This window comes from Pavona decussata, unplaced genomic scaffold, assembly GCF_977016875.1.
Source record: "Pavona decussata unplaced genomic scaffold, jaPavDecu1.1 SCAFFOLD_145, whole genome shotgun sequence".
In the NCBI taxonomy this organism is placed as follows: domain Eukaryota; kingdom Metazoa; phylum Cnidaria; class Anthozoa; order Scleractinia; family Agariciidae; genus Pavona; species Pavona decussata.
In genome coordinates, this window is record NW_028145558.1 from 839,314 (window position 1) to 855,310 (window position 15,997).

A 15,997-nucleotide genomic window follows, 5' to 3' on the forward strand; every position below is an offset into this window, starting at 1 on the left:
GGACAATTTCAAAACTTTTATGGTATACGAATCAACAATTTTTTGAAAATGATTTAACTAACTATAAATTAAAGTTAACGCTAAAAGAGAACGACGTTTCGACCGTCCGACGGTCATTTTCAAGTTCAAGATGAGAAGTAAAATATGTGCTTATATACAATTGTAAAAAAACTAATGAGATACTGACTTAAAATTAAAAAGCTTTTAAAGTCAGTATCGTTCTCTTTTAGCGATAACTTTATGGTATAACTTTGGAAAAAACACTTCCACTAGTAATGATAATGATGATGATGATGATGATGATGATGATGATGATTCGGTTTGGTCACGTGGTGATGGCGGGTGACACTGACGATGATTAAAATGGCAATGGACTGATTTCAGGATAACCAGGATGATAATGACGATGACGACGATTAAATCGTTGACTTTGTCTGTAATGGTGATGGTGGTGATAAAGAGAGAAGTACTTTTGTATCGTTTTAAATTAATCGAGAGTTTGCTTGTTGGAAAGGCAGAAGAGAGCCTTTAGATCTGTTGTTAAAATTCAGGGAAATTATCTCTTCTTGATCAACATTGTTGTCTTCAACTTTCAGCTCCTGAAGTGGCTAGAAAGAAACACAAAGTAATACAATAACACTTTTATGTTTTGTAAAGAAAAATAACACACCATAACTGGTCCCGTCCTGTTATCTCTCTCTAAGTTATCAGCAGACATTATTTTAAGTTTTGTTGTATTGTTGCAGTGAACACTCACCTGTGGAAGTCGGTGTTTCTTTCTTTTATCATTTTTAAATCAGCCTGTTGACAGATGAAAGATACAGTTATATACAAGTGACCTGAAGGAATAATGTCTTGAGTTCATTCCCAACACTTGCACTGAAACACCTAAAATTCCCAACACTAAAATTGAACAGTTCCTAATTCCGTCTTTCATCAACCAACATATACAGTGTTTTCCCCCAAACCCCTCCCCCCCCCCCCACCACCTCTATGCCAACTTTGGCCGTGTTCTCATTCCTAATCTCCTGAGTCCTTTTATACTTCTTATTCGCTCAACCCTTTTCTTACTGTCTCTCTTCTTTTTGCTCTCAACCGTAATCTTCATTTCTTGTTTTAATACGATTCCTAATCTCCTGATTCCCTTCTTTGTTTCTAACCCCTTATCTCCCATAACCTCATTCTCCTTCCCACATGACTCCCCCTCCCGCTAATGCCCCTTTCCCCTATTCGCATCCCTGATTGCAAGTCCCTGTTTTTCCTTGCACCCCCCCTGAAAACTTGTATTCCACCTATTTAATGGGCCCAATTTACACATCTTTTCCTCTTTATACACAATACCCCACTGTTCCCCTTGCTCTTCGTTTAAATGTTTTATCCCCCTGTTCCCTCTTTTATTCCTGTTCCGGCATCTATCCCCCAGTTCCATGGTTTTATCTCTTATTGTCACTTCTTTCGGTTTCCCCATTGATCATCGTCTCCCCTTTTCCTGTTCCTTACTTTATCCCTCTGTTCTTCTTCTTCTCCCTGTTCCCACCCCTGTATTTTAGTTACCCCAGCTTTCCTTGTTTTCACCGTTCTCTCACCAGTTTGGTTTTTCGCCCATTTTCCATCTCCTAAATTTCACCATTTCCCCCATTTTACCCAGTTCACACCATTCTACCAGCCCCCATCGTTTGTCTATTTTTTGAAAGAAAAGAAGAGCCTTTGTAGATACTTACATTCGAGCATTGCCAGAGATTTTCATAAATCGGCCGATTTTCGTCCACTCGCTAATTTCGAATTCCTTTCTCATATTTGTCCAAATCGACTCGATCAATCAGTAGGTATAAATTAGCCTATAGGACAGCTAAGATTTGTCTTTGTGTCATCGCCCGCTCTAAGTATTTTGCAATTTAAACGGTCGGAGGAAGAAAAGAGGCGAGTTGCAATTGGCATCTGCTACACTGTCCTTATTTAGCAACCTTTACCTTGTAGTTCTGAACGACCACATCGCCTCTTCTAAGAGTTTTTTAACAATACAAAAGCTTACTAAAGGAAAATAGGCGGTTTGTCGTTGGCTCTATGTAGCCTGTCCGATTGATTTATAAAAGTCGTATTGTAACTAATTTTAATTAAATTTAATGATTAAAACAACAATCTCCTACTCTGTTTCCTTGGTCACCCTTCTCAAGTCTTCTTCCTTGGACCTCAACTTCTCCTTTAGCTTCTAAATAAAAATGAAAATAAGAGTCGAAGAAATTGTTTCTTCATTTCTCATATCTATTTATTATATCAGTACGTACTTACCTCATTCTCCCTTTCCTGATAATTTAACTTCTTGTTCATCTCGAAGAAATTATTTCTTCGACCTAAAACCAAAGCAGATTTTATTGCTTTTAGAGTGTCACAATGGTTTTTTTCATTTTTGTCTTCTTTTCGCCTCTAAACTAAAAGAGAGCGATATCGATGTAAGCCACTGTCGAAATAAGATATTCGATATGATTTGGCGTGCTTTTCCCTTATTACTGAAATTATTTTGTGCTCAAAAAAGTATTTTAACTGCACAAATTTTGTTACTACAAATAGATTTTTACTGATTTTTAAAACTGAAATGGTGACAACTTTTCAGGCTTAAGTAAAACATTAGACTTATTGCAGGAATAAATGTCATTACTTGTTATACTGAGCACATTTGAAAAAACTCTTCTCGAACACAAGGAATCAAGAACTCACAGGCCAACTCAGTTTCAATGACTAGCCGAAATGTTAACGGGAATTTGAAAGGTAAGCGCGTTTGCTAACATTAGCATCCAGAAGCCATTTTGTAGCTTTTTAATTTGTCTTTACTACGGTATTGAGGTCTCACACCATTACAACCTTATTCACTTCGAAAACTCCGAGTAAATCTTTTTTTAGGACGTCGAAATAATTTATAAAATGATGTTTTACGCTCGCATCTAATGTATGGATTTGAAGATCTTGGAATGACGTATTAATTTTTTTTCAAAGTTTGGAAGTTACTAGAAAAAGCGAAGCATAAATTACTATTTAAACCGTGATGTCCTAGGCCTTTAATAAATTTATTAAGTTTTCAGAAAGTCTTCTAGCTCATTAAATTATGTGGACTTAGTTACATGCTTTCTGGATTTTGGCGAACTATTTTTTTTCCATTTATTTCTAAAGTAGAAAGAAAGAAAAACACTCATGAACGCGTTCGATGGACGATTTTTTTATGAAATTACATCCTGAAAAAGTGTCAGTTGGGTGGTGAACATTGCTTATGGCGCAGAGAAGGGACGTATTTAACAGTCCTGTGGTTTCCAAACTAACGGTTGTAAAAGGTCTACAAATAACTATCACACAAAACGCAAACATTTTGTTGCTAACCGCTGTTAGTGCTATCTTGCTTTTGTTTGTTTGTCATCATTTGTCAGGAATGTGAGTTAGCACATTTACGCATGCTCAACATTTGTTTGCTTACGAATTGCTCAAGATGGATTTTCGAGATCAATTTGTCGCTATAAAAATCGGCAATGTTTGATCTACCATATTCCAGAAAATAAAATCAATGATCTCAAGTTTCTGGGAAAGAGGAAAGCCGCCGCTAAAGTTTTGTTGACAATGGTACGCAATGTGTGCGCACTGTTTTACGCGTAATAGTTAGCACGTGTCAGATTACCAAAATAAAATTTTACTGCAATCTTAGACAACACTATAAAAACATTTCGCAGTTGTTTAAATCGATACAAGAAACAACTTCCATAGAAAGACAGAAGTGTCAAGATAGATTTTTTTTTGTTAGGCTTGTATCTGCGCGCGTGCAAAGCAAAGGTTTGAAACGTGGCGCGAAAATGGCTGATGCAACAAGACGCGACTTGCATTGAGCCATTTTTATTGACCAGTCAGATGGAAAAACATGATCGATTTTACCAAATGTTTTCTCTGAAGACAAACATCTGGGTACGAGATTAGTGTTTTTATTCACTGCGTTTGTTTCATCAATGTTCAAACTCCAAGTAACTCTCCGTTATGACGTCATTCTAAATGACATTTGGAATTCAATGCGCGCGACTCTTCTAAAGTTAAAGGATTTTTAACTTCTAGCGTAACCATCGCAGGTGTACAAAATAAACAATTAAATACAACTAAAAACTGTTTGTATCTTTCCATAAATGTGTCCCACTCCATGAAATATATCGTTTAAAGTTCTTACACCGGTCTTTATTTTATAAAAACATTTGAAAGTTGTGTGATATATTGAATTGGAGTAAGAAAAAAAATTTTGCAGCGGTGTAGTTTTTATGTGATTATCACAAGATAACTCCTGAACACATTGCGTCCCTAATGTATTTTAAAATTCTCAGTTAACGTCCTAGGATCAATGGCTTCGGAAATGCTATGTTCGGCAACTGTAGGTTGGCAAACATTGCAGCGAAAAGTGCAGGGCAAAGTCCTTTTTTCTCCTGCAGGATCCGAATTCGCTTCCTGGAATTCTGCGATCGAGGAAAATCGCCAAATCAAAGTGAAAATCGACAAGCCTTTAACATATGACTACTTAAGGTGTGTTTACTAACCTGATGGACGACCAGACGCCATTTTCTTAGCTTTTCACTTCTCTCTTTTTTGATAGTCACGCTCTAAATCACTGAGTTGCTTTTTCCAACGTTTTCCGAAAACTCCGATTAAATTTACCTTTATGATGTAGCATAATTATAAATGCGCGCGCCAAGTTTGTTTGCTAGTGGGCAATAGCGTTCGTTTTGGTCAGCAGCTTTTTGATTGAAGAAAGAAAGCATAAGGAGCTTATATAACCCAGATGAAACAACTGTATTAACGTTCACTTCAACATAGGTCAACATAAGCTCTGGGAAAATTACATTTTAACTAAATAAAGTTTGTGTGTTGTGGTTTTTCCCGTAATTTCTACCTATTTATTTCGTAAATAAAGTCTTTCAAAATGGTCTTGTCAAGTGAGGATTGTCGAGTCATGTGATCAAGCGATTTATTTGAATCCAAAGGTAAAACTAAGAGCGTAGCGTCCACGCCTTACCTTCGAAGAGAGCGCAAAAAATGAAGGCGCGTTACGAAGACTTTTTATTTTTAAAAGCGTTTGTTACACAACGCATGCCGGGTAAAGATGGTGAGAACAGACACATGACTAGTTAAATGCGAGTGCAATTTGATTTCATTTGAAGGGGAAACTGGACTCTATCATATTTGTTGAAATACATGTGAACCCGACTTTTTGAAAAGGCGGTCGATGATCCGGGGTCGATGAAAGCTTGAGCACTCAGTTTTGTTGCACGAGAAGATTAAAAAAAAAAAAAAAACGCGGAGGAAAGAATAAAGGAGAAAGAAGAGAGAAAAAAGGAAAAACAAGACTACACAAAAGTTTGTTTTTTTTTTTTTTTGCTTTTTTTTTTTGTATTGGCAACTTTGAACAAAAACCATTTGCACTGCAAATGGTTTTTATGTGCCTTTGAATGGTGGAAAATGTATTTGTATTGATGGAAATGTTGAAATAATGGTTCAGTATTGTCAACAATTACCCTACGGTTATACATATTGTAGTATTTGTTATCTTTTGCTGGGGATGGCTTGGAAGGAAATGAATAACAACTTGAAAAAGTTGGCCAATTTTTCCAAGCTCTTCCTGTGTATTTCAGTGAGTGAAGAAATAGCTAAAAACGGATTTATAGTGTGTTCTTCATTGAAGAAATCTGTTAATATTTTCCTCCCGGCGCTCTACGAACAATTTCATCTGAGAGAGGAGGTTCCACCTTAAATATTTGGACAGCTTTGATAAAAATACCGCAAAATTTCCATGACAGTGGCCGAAGACTTCAGCGTGCTCATTTTCAATACTTCGGGTAGATATGTTTTCAGTCTTATAGCCGATGGTGTCCCAAGGATCTCAAAGATGGCTACTTATGACTGAGTAATGTGATACTTGCATTTGGGTCTTTCTACAAATAAAACGGTTTCAACCAATGCTTAGCTGGGATAGTAATCGCATCACATATCATACGATGGCCAGTAGCCCAGTTGGTTTTGGGGTATAAAGCGATTTGCTACTACCTCCTGGGAACGTTTTCTTCTTGAAATAATGATCAAGTGTCAAGTTCTTCTAAACAAGTCTCTAGTTTTGTTGGTTTCATTTCACCATTCCATTCCAACATTTCCAGCAAAGAACAACGTCGCTTTCAGGACGAGGTTACTCGCACCAGTACCTTATCTGCATTCAAGATGGTTCTTTTCTGAGACCAAGATGTATTTCTTTGGAGGTCACGCAGCGTTTTCAGTTGGTTTTCAAGTAGAAGTTGGGCCTGTTAAAGTAGACGTTGCAGACACGTAGTGTCTGCACAAGGCCTGGAGGGCCTTTCCTCTTAGGGGGGTCTGGGGGCATGCCCCCCCCCCCCCCCCCCTCAGAAAATTTTGACATGTTATACTCTCAGAGATGCATTTTCCTGCATTCTGAGGCACTAGACGGTCAGTTCGAGTCTTGTTGAAAACATGGCAATTTGTCACTTTATTGGTTATAAAAAGGCTATTACAGGCTTAAACAGAAAGCAAAACCAAAGGGCCTCAGTACGTCACCCTTCAGAATGTTCATGTACATGTGGCTGTTGCCTCCACTTGAGAAGATTTTGACTAACGTTTGCCAGTCTCACAAAACACATCATCAGTGCTGAAGATAACAATCGATGACTAACGTAGTTATTATCAACCTAAACAATAATTTCCTGTATATTTACAACAACTTTACGCGCAAACTTTACGAACTCTACTCCAACTTTTCGCAAACTCTACGCTAACTGTATGCGAACTCTACACCGACTGTACGCGAACTGTACTCAAACTTTACGCAATCTATACCAACTTTGACCGAACTCTGCGTCACAACTTTAAGTGCGCAATAAATTTCGTTTCTCTCCTTGGTCTCTTGTGTTGCTTTGCAGTTTACAAGGCAAGATTGTTCGTGATCGAAGGTTCAAATCCATTTGTGAAGTCAAAACATTGTTGTGTCTCGCGCGTGTCCTGCACGTATGATTAAACATGTGCCTGCATTACTACAGACAGCAGTTTCCTTTCCTTTCCGTATAGTGTCACCGAAAAGTCTTCTTATTTCTTGTGCCCAGTTTTTCGCAACATTAATCTAAGAACGCTTGGTAGTTATGGTACGTTATGTTTACTCGAGGCAGTGACGAAATGTCAAGATAAATTTGCATTTATGGAAAGTAAATAGCCCCAGTAGCCAAGATAATAATATGTTGTACTGACATGTATTCGGTAGGATTTTTAACGAATTTCGCGGTATTACCCTTTTTTATTTTTTGTGAATTTCGCGGGATTCCGCGGATATACCTGAATTTCGCGGCTCCGCGACAGCGCGAAATATCAGAAGCCCTGATATAGTGAGTAGTACGCATAAATTAAGAACTAAAATACCTGTTTTAAAGTTGTTGAGAAGAATGCAAAAAGTGTCAAAATCAAAGTTTATTTGAAAGTGTCAGAATTAATATTTGTTTAAGAGAGTGCTATATTGGTTTGGAAGCAAGCATGAGAAAGTTGTTATCAGCCGGGATCAGCTTAATGGCCAAGATTCAAGTGTCCGGCATTCTTGTATGGATTGTAGCAGACAGGCCATCGAAAGCTCATAATAAAAAAATAGTGGAGGAAAACATTGACAACTTTAATGGCACAACTGTTGATGCTAGAGGACAATCTTCATTACATGACTTTCACCCTCATTAGCATGTATTAGCATAGACAACAAAACTACTAAGAAACAAATTAATGCACTCTATATAAAATTGAAGAGCTCGGCAAACTTAGAACCTGCTAAAAATTAGGGAAATGAACTTTGAAAGTGTCAAGATGTTACAAAGAATGTATGGCTGCTGGCAGCTTTTTCCACCCAGCCATCACATTCTTTATAAATTTCACAATTTTTTCAAAGTGAATTTATTTTAAAATATTTCTCACAGATATTCACCCTGATTACTATATGTCACAGGTTTTTTTAGTTTATTGTGTTCATTTGTTCATAACGTACTGTTTCATATGCGCTAAAGAAGTAAAATGTAAACAACAGCATCATATGCCTGTCTTGGAATGGGAACTGAGAAAAGGATCCACAGAAAGTAAATAAATTACCATAAGTCTTATGTTTTAAACAATAAATTATTAAATGTGTTACTTCAGAGAATATGTGATGTTATGGTTTCTTTTCCTGAGTATGTCTGTGTCACTGACTATAAAATACATCATGTATCATTTCTTCACTAGGCTTAAAACATAACATCACATTTCTTTCACATATACTACTCATCCTACCAGCATGTAGGGTGATTGTCACATGAACCTTGCTTAATGTCCTAGAGCATCCGAACTAGCAATCGGAAGGTGACCATTGGTTTGACTGCTGTTAGGAGAACTCAGATTTTGTTTTTCTAGGTAAGCCTGCGTTGCTGTCTGAAAAAAGCCTTTATCATTTATTCACTAGGCTTTAAACAAGGTGTAAGCTCATTTTCACCCCTGTGTGGTATGTGGCCTGGAAATAACAGGCCTTATTGATCAGTGCTCACCCTTTTTCCTGGGCCACACAAAGCACTAGATAACAGTGTGAAGCATGAAACATGATTGTGGAGCAGGCGATAAGCTCACTTGTCATGCTTTGTTTGGCTAAGAAAAAAGGGCTTGTGTAGCACAAATGCGTCTTACTTGCAGAATACTTACATAATCAGTTCATATATATTAAATAGTGTTATTTATTAAAACATTGTTGCCGTATGGTATACCAGACAAACATCTTTAATAAGCTTGCCAGTCATTTTACTTTTGAGCACTAGTGCTGGTACACACAAATTTTACTCTACAAAGGCTTGTGTAGTAAGCTTCTCCATCATTTGTTTATGGGAGCCCCCCCCCCCCCCCCCTCCCATCCCCCAACCCAGTGTCTAAAAGCAGCATAGATATGTACTCCAGAATTTTCCAGATAGCAGAGTTTCCTTATTTTATGACCATGCAGATGTCGGTCAGAATTAGTACAACACATGATAAGTAGTGTCTTAATTGATTATCAGTGCTTGTAACATTATGTCTGCTAAACCTTTTAAAAATTTAAGCACTGTTTTACTTTTTAGTTTTTCAGATATTGGGACTTAAACATTTGATGCTTGACTCAGGTTGTATGAAGATGCTCCAAAACAGGAAGTCAAGAGATTCATTTAGCAGGTGAAAAACTTTTAGAAGCTATCTAACAAGCTATAAATATTCAATCTACCAAGCACAATTGCTGGGAAATACATACTTTTTTTGAACATAAATTTGTACTCAAGAAGTTCCTCAAGTGTGGTGATGGTGTTTTTAAACTTAGGCACGGAACGTTGTTGACAAAATAAAAAAATGAAGGAACTTAAAGATATGGGGAAAAGGGAATTAATTCATGTAATAATTTTCAAGGTGTGAATATGAGGGCATAGAATGTGGGTAGAAGGAAAGGTAAACCATGATTAATCCTCCTCCTCCCTTGTTTCATGTCTACTGGATCATTTGTTGCGTATTAAATATGTCAGATTCGTTTTCCCTTATTTCATGGTTCATATAGTGTACCTCTCCTTCAGAAGGTCATTGAAAAGTTTGAGGGTGTGGGGGAGGGTTCCTCTAAAAGGCATTTGACATTTTGCGAAGGCAAGTATAAGGTTAAATTGGAGTTTTTAGAGGAGTTGGCCTTGGGCTGATGGGGTGTTGTACCAAAAACCTACCGTGGGAGAGGTATGGATGATATTTTTTCTGGAACAATCCATTGGTTGAGAAAGAAAACTTTATTCATAAAATGGCAGACTTCTATTGCATCACGAATAGAGACATCAGCTTGCTTGTGGTTAATTGTGATTGGCCCATAACACAACATAGCATTCTTGTTGAAAGATGTTTTATTGGAGCAGTTGGTAACTCCATAGTTAATTGACGAACTGGTTATGAAACGTTGGCATTAAAACAATGGTGCTGCAATTTATGTTGGAAGGGCCCAGACCATGCACAATCCTTTGTTTTAACGCTCACACTACAGTTGAATATCTTAACAGGAACGTTGCTATTGGTCAGTTGCTCCACACATTTCAAAATCTATTGTGGTTTGTGCAGGGTCAAGGCCGAAAAAGCTAACAAAAACAACAAAGACGTTTGTCAGGTTTCGTAACCATTGCCTTTTATTAACTATTGTAAGTCCTTAAAGACATCTATCCGGGAGTCTTTTTCCTTTCCATCTCTCCCTGTCCTCTATTAAGATATAATAAACTACAACTGTAACTTAAACCCATTTCTGACAGTCATCCCAGCCAGTACCCATCTATAGACCTGGGTAATAGAGAGAAAAAATGACACTTCACGAGACATTAGAGTGATGAGCCTTGGAAACTGCAGCCTTCTGATGCTCTGATTGAAATTCCATTATACTCACCACTGTAAGCACCTTCATGTAGCACACACTATAATAGCTCAGTTGCACACAGGTGGCTTATTGAATTTCAAGCTCTGTAAAATTACCTACAACCCTGTCGCCTTCTCTTCCCAAGGCTCTCAGGAACTCAAAATAGTAAACTAAACCAAAACAAACAAAAAATGAAATCGTTGGAAGATCACTTACGATCGTTCTACAATTTGTTAATTGCACATGCAAGCTATACCGTGAAGAGACCAAAAGCAACACAGTTAATAGTTCTTTATTTAATGAAACCTTCCAGAAGCTGTTTTTATTTTTTGTCCAATAACGCCTTTAATAATTTTTTTTTTCTTCGCCAGTAGTTAAGGGTTGTACTTCCTCATGAAAGTCAGCAACTGTAATGTTCAAGGTTTACTTTTACTTAGAAAAATACGGTCACTGGACTTTTGGTTCCAACAAAATTTGAAACGAATGTTCTTTACAACACTTGTTAAAAACTTGCATCTCAAATCAAGAAAACAATAACTTAAATATTAGGTTGAACTAAGTCTCGATTTCTTTTAATCGTTAAAGATTTTCTTTGTTTTTTTGTTTTTAGCTTTGTGTTCATACACTAGGTTGCATGACGTTGAATGGGTTGGACTCCCCTTATCGCTGCAGTGCCCTTACAAAGCTCCTTGACCGCTTTTCTAAACTCTTGCATCCTTATGGCATATATCAATGGATTGACAGTAGAATTGGCATAATTTAACAACTTTAACGTTTCGATTATTTGAAAATTTGCTGCATTAGACATTTGACTGAACTTGTCATATTCAATTGCCATACAAATAGATATGGGCAAAACGGTCAGGATAGAGGCGACGGTGACTATGCTTAAGGTTACTGACAACTTTCTTTCTGAGGCAACTGCACTAAAATGCTGCGGAGGAGGGTTACTTCTGACTATTTTGATAATAATAACATACGAGACAGTTATGATAAGAAGGGCAAGAAAAGTGTAACATGCAAATGAATACGCAGTTAACACTAAATCGAGCTCTTCAAGAACAGACATCGTCAATGCCAGAAGTAAAGTTATCATCCAGCTGCCAATAATAACTTTGAAGTAAAACCATTTGTCAATTAAACAGTGTCTAAACGGGAAAAGTGTGGCGTGTAACCGCTCTAAAGAAATTAACGAGAGATTGGCTTGAGAAGCTAGGGGAAACACGAGGCTCGACGTTAAAATGATGGATTCTTGCCAGCTGAAACCATTTCCACGATCGAAATCTTGGCCGAATATTTCCACTGGTCCCGATACTGCTCCCACCAGTAAATCAGCCACAGTCAGGTTTATTATCAGATACGTAGTGCGCTTGCGTAAGTGGCGATTTCTTGCAAAGGCGACGAGTGTGAAAGCGTTGATTATAGTTATTACAGTAAATTCACTGATAAAAACTTTTAACCACGTTTTTTCCAGGTTTTCTAAAGTGTCATCAACCATGCTTCAATAAAAGAGATGTTCTTTCTCCTCGTGTTCATTCGTTGCAACCTATGAATAAGAAAATAGTATATAATAAAATTAAAAAAAAAGATGTTCAGTCGTTTCTTACTAAGCTAGACATACATCAATGATTCATGCTTTTGTTTTCCCGTATTCTGTTTGTCTTACTGAGATATCAGACCCATGTCTCGCAGATGTTTTCTGAGATATAAGCTATGCCAGTGTCCATATATGGTCATAGCAATGCCATAAACACAGAAGTTAAAAAGCATGTGTGTTTGTCAAATGGGCCGAGCATAAAAACTTCAACCTAAAAGATGAAAGGCAAAGTTTCAAAAAGTTTTTTCTTTGGTATTTTGCCATTGAAAGTTTGTCTGTAAAAAAAAAAATAATAAAATAATAACAATAATAGTAAAGATAAATAAACAAACAATCAAATACACAAATAAATAAATAAATAAATAAATAAATAAATAAATAAATAAATAAATAAATAAAAGATTGACATACTACCCCAACCTGTGGAAAAGAAGCTCCTCTAAAATATCAACAATAAATTTCCTTTCTGCGTTCAATCATTTTTTCGAAAAGTGTTTGATGTTTGATCGCATCGTTATCATTCGTAAACCGCGCTATATTTTCTATTCAGCCGGTTCGGTCATTGACAGAAATCTTTATGGCGACGTGCAATTCGCAATGAATGTCAATAAAATTAAATGTTGATTTTATGCCTTGCTCTCGTGAAGATTTCAGTCCTTCAGCTGAACAGTCTCACGAATATTCTATAGGAAAAGACGGTTGCTTCAAATTTAATTGGACGATGATAATTTCATGTCATGTTTTCACAGAGATTTTAGTCCTTTAGCTGAATAGTCCCACAAATTTTCTCTAGCAAAAGGCGGTTAGTTCAAATTTATTTGTTAGTCTCAAACTCTTCCCAGGCGTCTCAATTTTGCTATGGCGAAGTGTTCAATCTCTTTTTTCGTGTAGGATATTTACGAAGCATTTTGCCCTGTTGGTCGATCAACACCAAACTATGTCCAAGGCTGCCTTCGTCAAAGCTTGTTCTTGCCATCGTAAAGATCTATGAATGCGGTGAATCTCTTTTTTGATGAAATGATCGACGCGTCAAATTTTCATAAACCATAACAGTTTTGTCCACATGAAGTTGTCAGGTGTATGCAAATTAATTTCGATCAAACTTGACAATCTTTATCGAGCGTATTAAAACGATGTTATTTTGTGCTAAAACATCAGCTGTACCCATATGTCATAAGATGAAAGCAAGAATCTGATTGGTTGTCTAATTTCTTTTTATGTTTTTATTCTTTGTCAATTTGTAGGTTTTGATGGCGAGAACATCGAAGTTCGCGGAAATCATCGCTCACTCGATATTTGTTTTTCTAAACTAGACGAAGATGAGTAGATAGAAATACGATAACTAAATAGGAACTGTGCCAGGTATCCAGACTCCTGTGTAGGCAAATGTTTGTGAGCATTTTCGGGTATTTTTATTTAAATAATAAATTGCTTGATCTAACTGGAGAACTATCAATCGAGGCACACCAAACTTTCCAGAAATGTGTCTATAGTATATTGACAAGAAACGTCCAAAAATGACAGGTGCTTAAGTAAAGCTCTTTAAAAAATGAGGGAAAGCAATGCGGTTTCCTTTTGTCAACTCTTTTGTCATTTAGCCATCTGCATTACTAAAGAGGAAAATCGCCTCATAATTTGTTTTATTCTCTTGGCCGTTTTACATGTGGTAAAAGAACTGACTTAACTGATGAGCTAAACGATTGCTTTTCTGAAAATTATTCTTCCCTTCCTTAAAATTTGTACTAATTGATCCAGCTTTCCACGTCACTCTGTAGCTCAGTGGTTAGCGACCGACCATTATAGGGAACGTGATGTGTTTGACTCGCGTGGAGAAGGAAGATGATATTTTGTTTCAAAATTATGGCACGTGGAATACTACACTCTCTTTATATTCCATTAGTTGAGCGAAATCGTCACTTTATCATTCGACAACTCATTTCTATTTATTCTCGACGTTTATATGTAAGTCGCCGCCCCAACTGAGTGGTGGTCTTAGATCATCTTCTGGTCTCACTAACAGTGATCTTTTTGAACTTAAAATTTACTGGAATGTCAAAAAACAAGCACAAAATAATAATCTAAATGATTCAGCCTTGCAGCAGCCCAACAGCATATTCACGAAGGAACTATGCTTGCAATAAACTTAATTGGAGTTTATAAAACCATCTGGAAACCCTACTCCTACAATGCTTAATATATTTCCAAGATGAATAATTTACCACTTTATCGGGTTGTGATAAAATATTACTACTCACCTAGTTTCTTGATAGCGTAAATATTACCAACTTGGCTGCAAAACTGCCTTTAACTGGCGAGACTGGATCTTGTTATAAACATGCCGCTTATTTGCATAAGAAATAGCTTTCCTTTCGATAAATTTTAGTAGACGTCGCATTTCTTGTCAAATTAAGTTAATTATTAACTGTCCCAATTTCCATCGCATTTGTGTTTTATCAGGCAGTCCAAGCTGTTACAGCCTGCGGGCTGACTTGCTTTATTTCCTTTACTAAAAGGGAAAAGACTGATACGTCTAATGCAAGGCCGTTGTTAATGGCGTTTAAGTACCCTTTATTTATGTAGGATGCAGGATTAAGCTCTAATTGGTTGCTTTACAGCTGGGCATTCTTAGAAAAAAAAAGTGAATGAGCAAGAGAACCAGCGAGCGAACGGACGAACCAACAAACGAAAGGCCGGGCAATATTTTCATCTAATTTACCAAGAAATCACGCAAAAACGTCCGTCAAAACTACAATAAAATTACAATGCAAAATTGAACTACATAATACATACATAGGCTACATAATACAACGTTACAAGTTGTAAGAAAGTTGCGGCTTGTTGTTACTCCTGTATTCAAACATTTCATTCCTTTCAAGAAAGTGCGCTTCTCGAAGTTGCGTGTTACATCACGCGGTGTAAGTATCAGTTCTAATAGAATACGTTTTGTGTTGACAGGCGAATTAATTTTCTCTCCAAAAATCATTCAGTTGTAACTGTTTTCCATTCGAGTTAGTAATTTTATTCACTGAAGAAGTCAGCCGCTAATTATTGGACAGATTAAGTGTATGCCCCAGCTGTACAGTCAGCTTTTCTTCATTAGCTTTACATTTTCAAAATATGCCTGATTACAGTCATGAGGATCCGGCACTTTTGTTTTGTCCGGCTGTAGCCCTTAAAGTGCCCCTAACCCTTCAATTTGTTTTCTTTTGGTAGATATCCGTATCTTTCAAGAACTCATTTTCGAAAAAATTTTTGAGAAATATTGAATCCTTTTTTTTTTTTACGAGCGCTAGAAGTGAAGGCAGTCTTATCGATATTTTCACCTATCGTTCGCATTAGTCCCCACTCGGCCAAATGAGTGCAAATATGGAGCGTGACGAAAGAAAAGGACAACGTGCAAAAATATCCGAAGATTCGCGGTAATGCTTCAATTGTAAACAGAGAAAAAGGTTGAAAAATGTGTGGTTTTTGGATGCGACAACTCTCGAAATGTAGAGAAAGAATTCAGCATGCATCAGATTCCTTCTGAATCCTTCTGGTGTCCTTTTCTTACGTCACAGCCAAGAAAGTGTCAAATATCGGACGCTTCTCATTGGCTCGTTCCTAATGGGCCCACGAGACAAAAATGTGTCCAGCGGGGCTTAAAAATTTCAGTAACTTTTAGAGCTCGTAAAAAAAAGGATTCAATATTTCTAAAAAAGTTTTTCGAAAATGAGTTCTTCACAGATATGGAAATCTACCAAAAGAAAACAAATTGAAGGGTTAGGGGCACTTTAAAGAATTGTACAAAGGTGTACAATTGATAATGGAATTTCCATGTCACATGACATCATCGTCCCATTTTTCGTACCTCGAAGGAGACTTTGAGATGCACTATTTTCTTTCGGTTTCTTTTGCATAACTTCAATTCTCTTGACGTTGCGACGAAGAGGGAGGGGGATAGGGGGTTCAGAACCTGTCGCCTCGCCTTCTCAAAGCTCCCA

General features: G+C 37.0%; 1 protein-coding gene and 1 long non-coding RNA gene across 2 annotated transcripts; both read right to left on the bottom strand.

The window, feature by feature from the left end:
- Window positions 1-293: 293 nt before the first annotated feature.
- Window positions 294-2,324, bottom strand: LOC146466336 (uncharacterized). Its single transcript, XR_014868044.1, has 4 exons — window positions 2,290-2,324; window positions 2,148-2,209; window positions 758-801; window positions 294-608 (listed from the first exon to the last, which is right to left on the bottom strand). It is a non-coding gene; the product is annotated as an uncharacterized LOC146466336 (long non-coding RNA).
- An 8,625-nt stretch (window positions 2,325-10,949) lies between these two features.
- On the bottom strand, window positions 10,950-14,475 carry LOC146466337 (uncharacterized). The gene is made up of 2 exons (XM_085127521.1): window positions 14,270-14,475; window positions 10,950-11,963 (listed from the first exon to the last, which is right to left on the bottom strand). Exon 2 carries the CDS (start codon window positions 11,913-11,915, stop codon window positions 11,043-11,045), a length of 873 nt encoding a protein of 290 aa, XP_084983647.1. The 5' UTR covers window positions 11,916-11,963; window positions 14,270-14,475; the 3' UTR covers window positions 10,950-11,042.
- Between the last annotated feature and the right edge of the window lie 1,522 nt (window positions 14,476-15,997).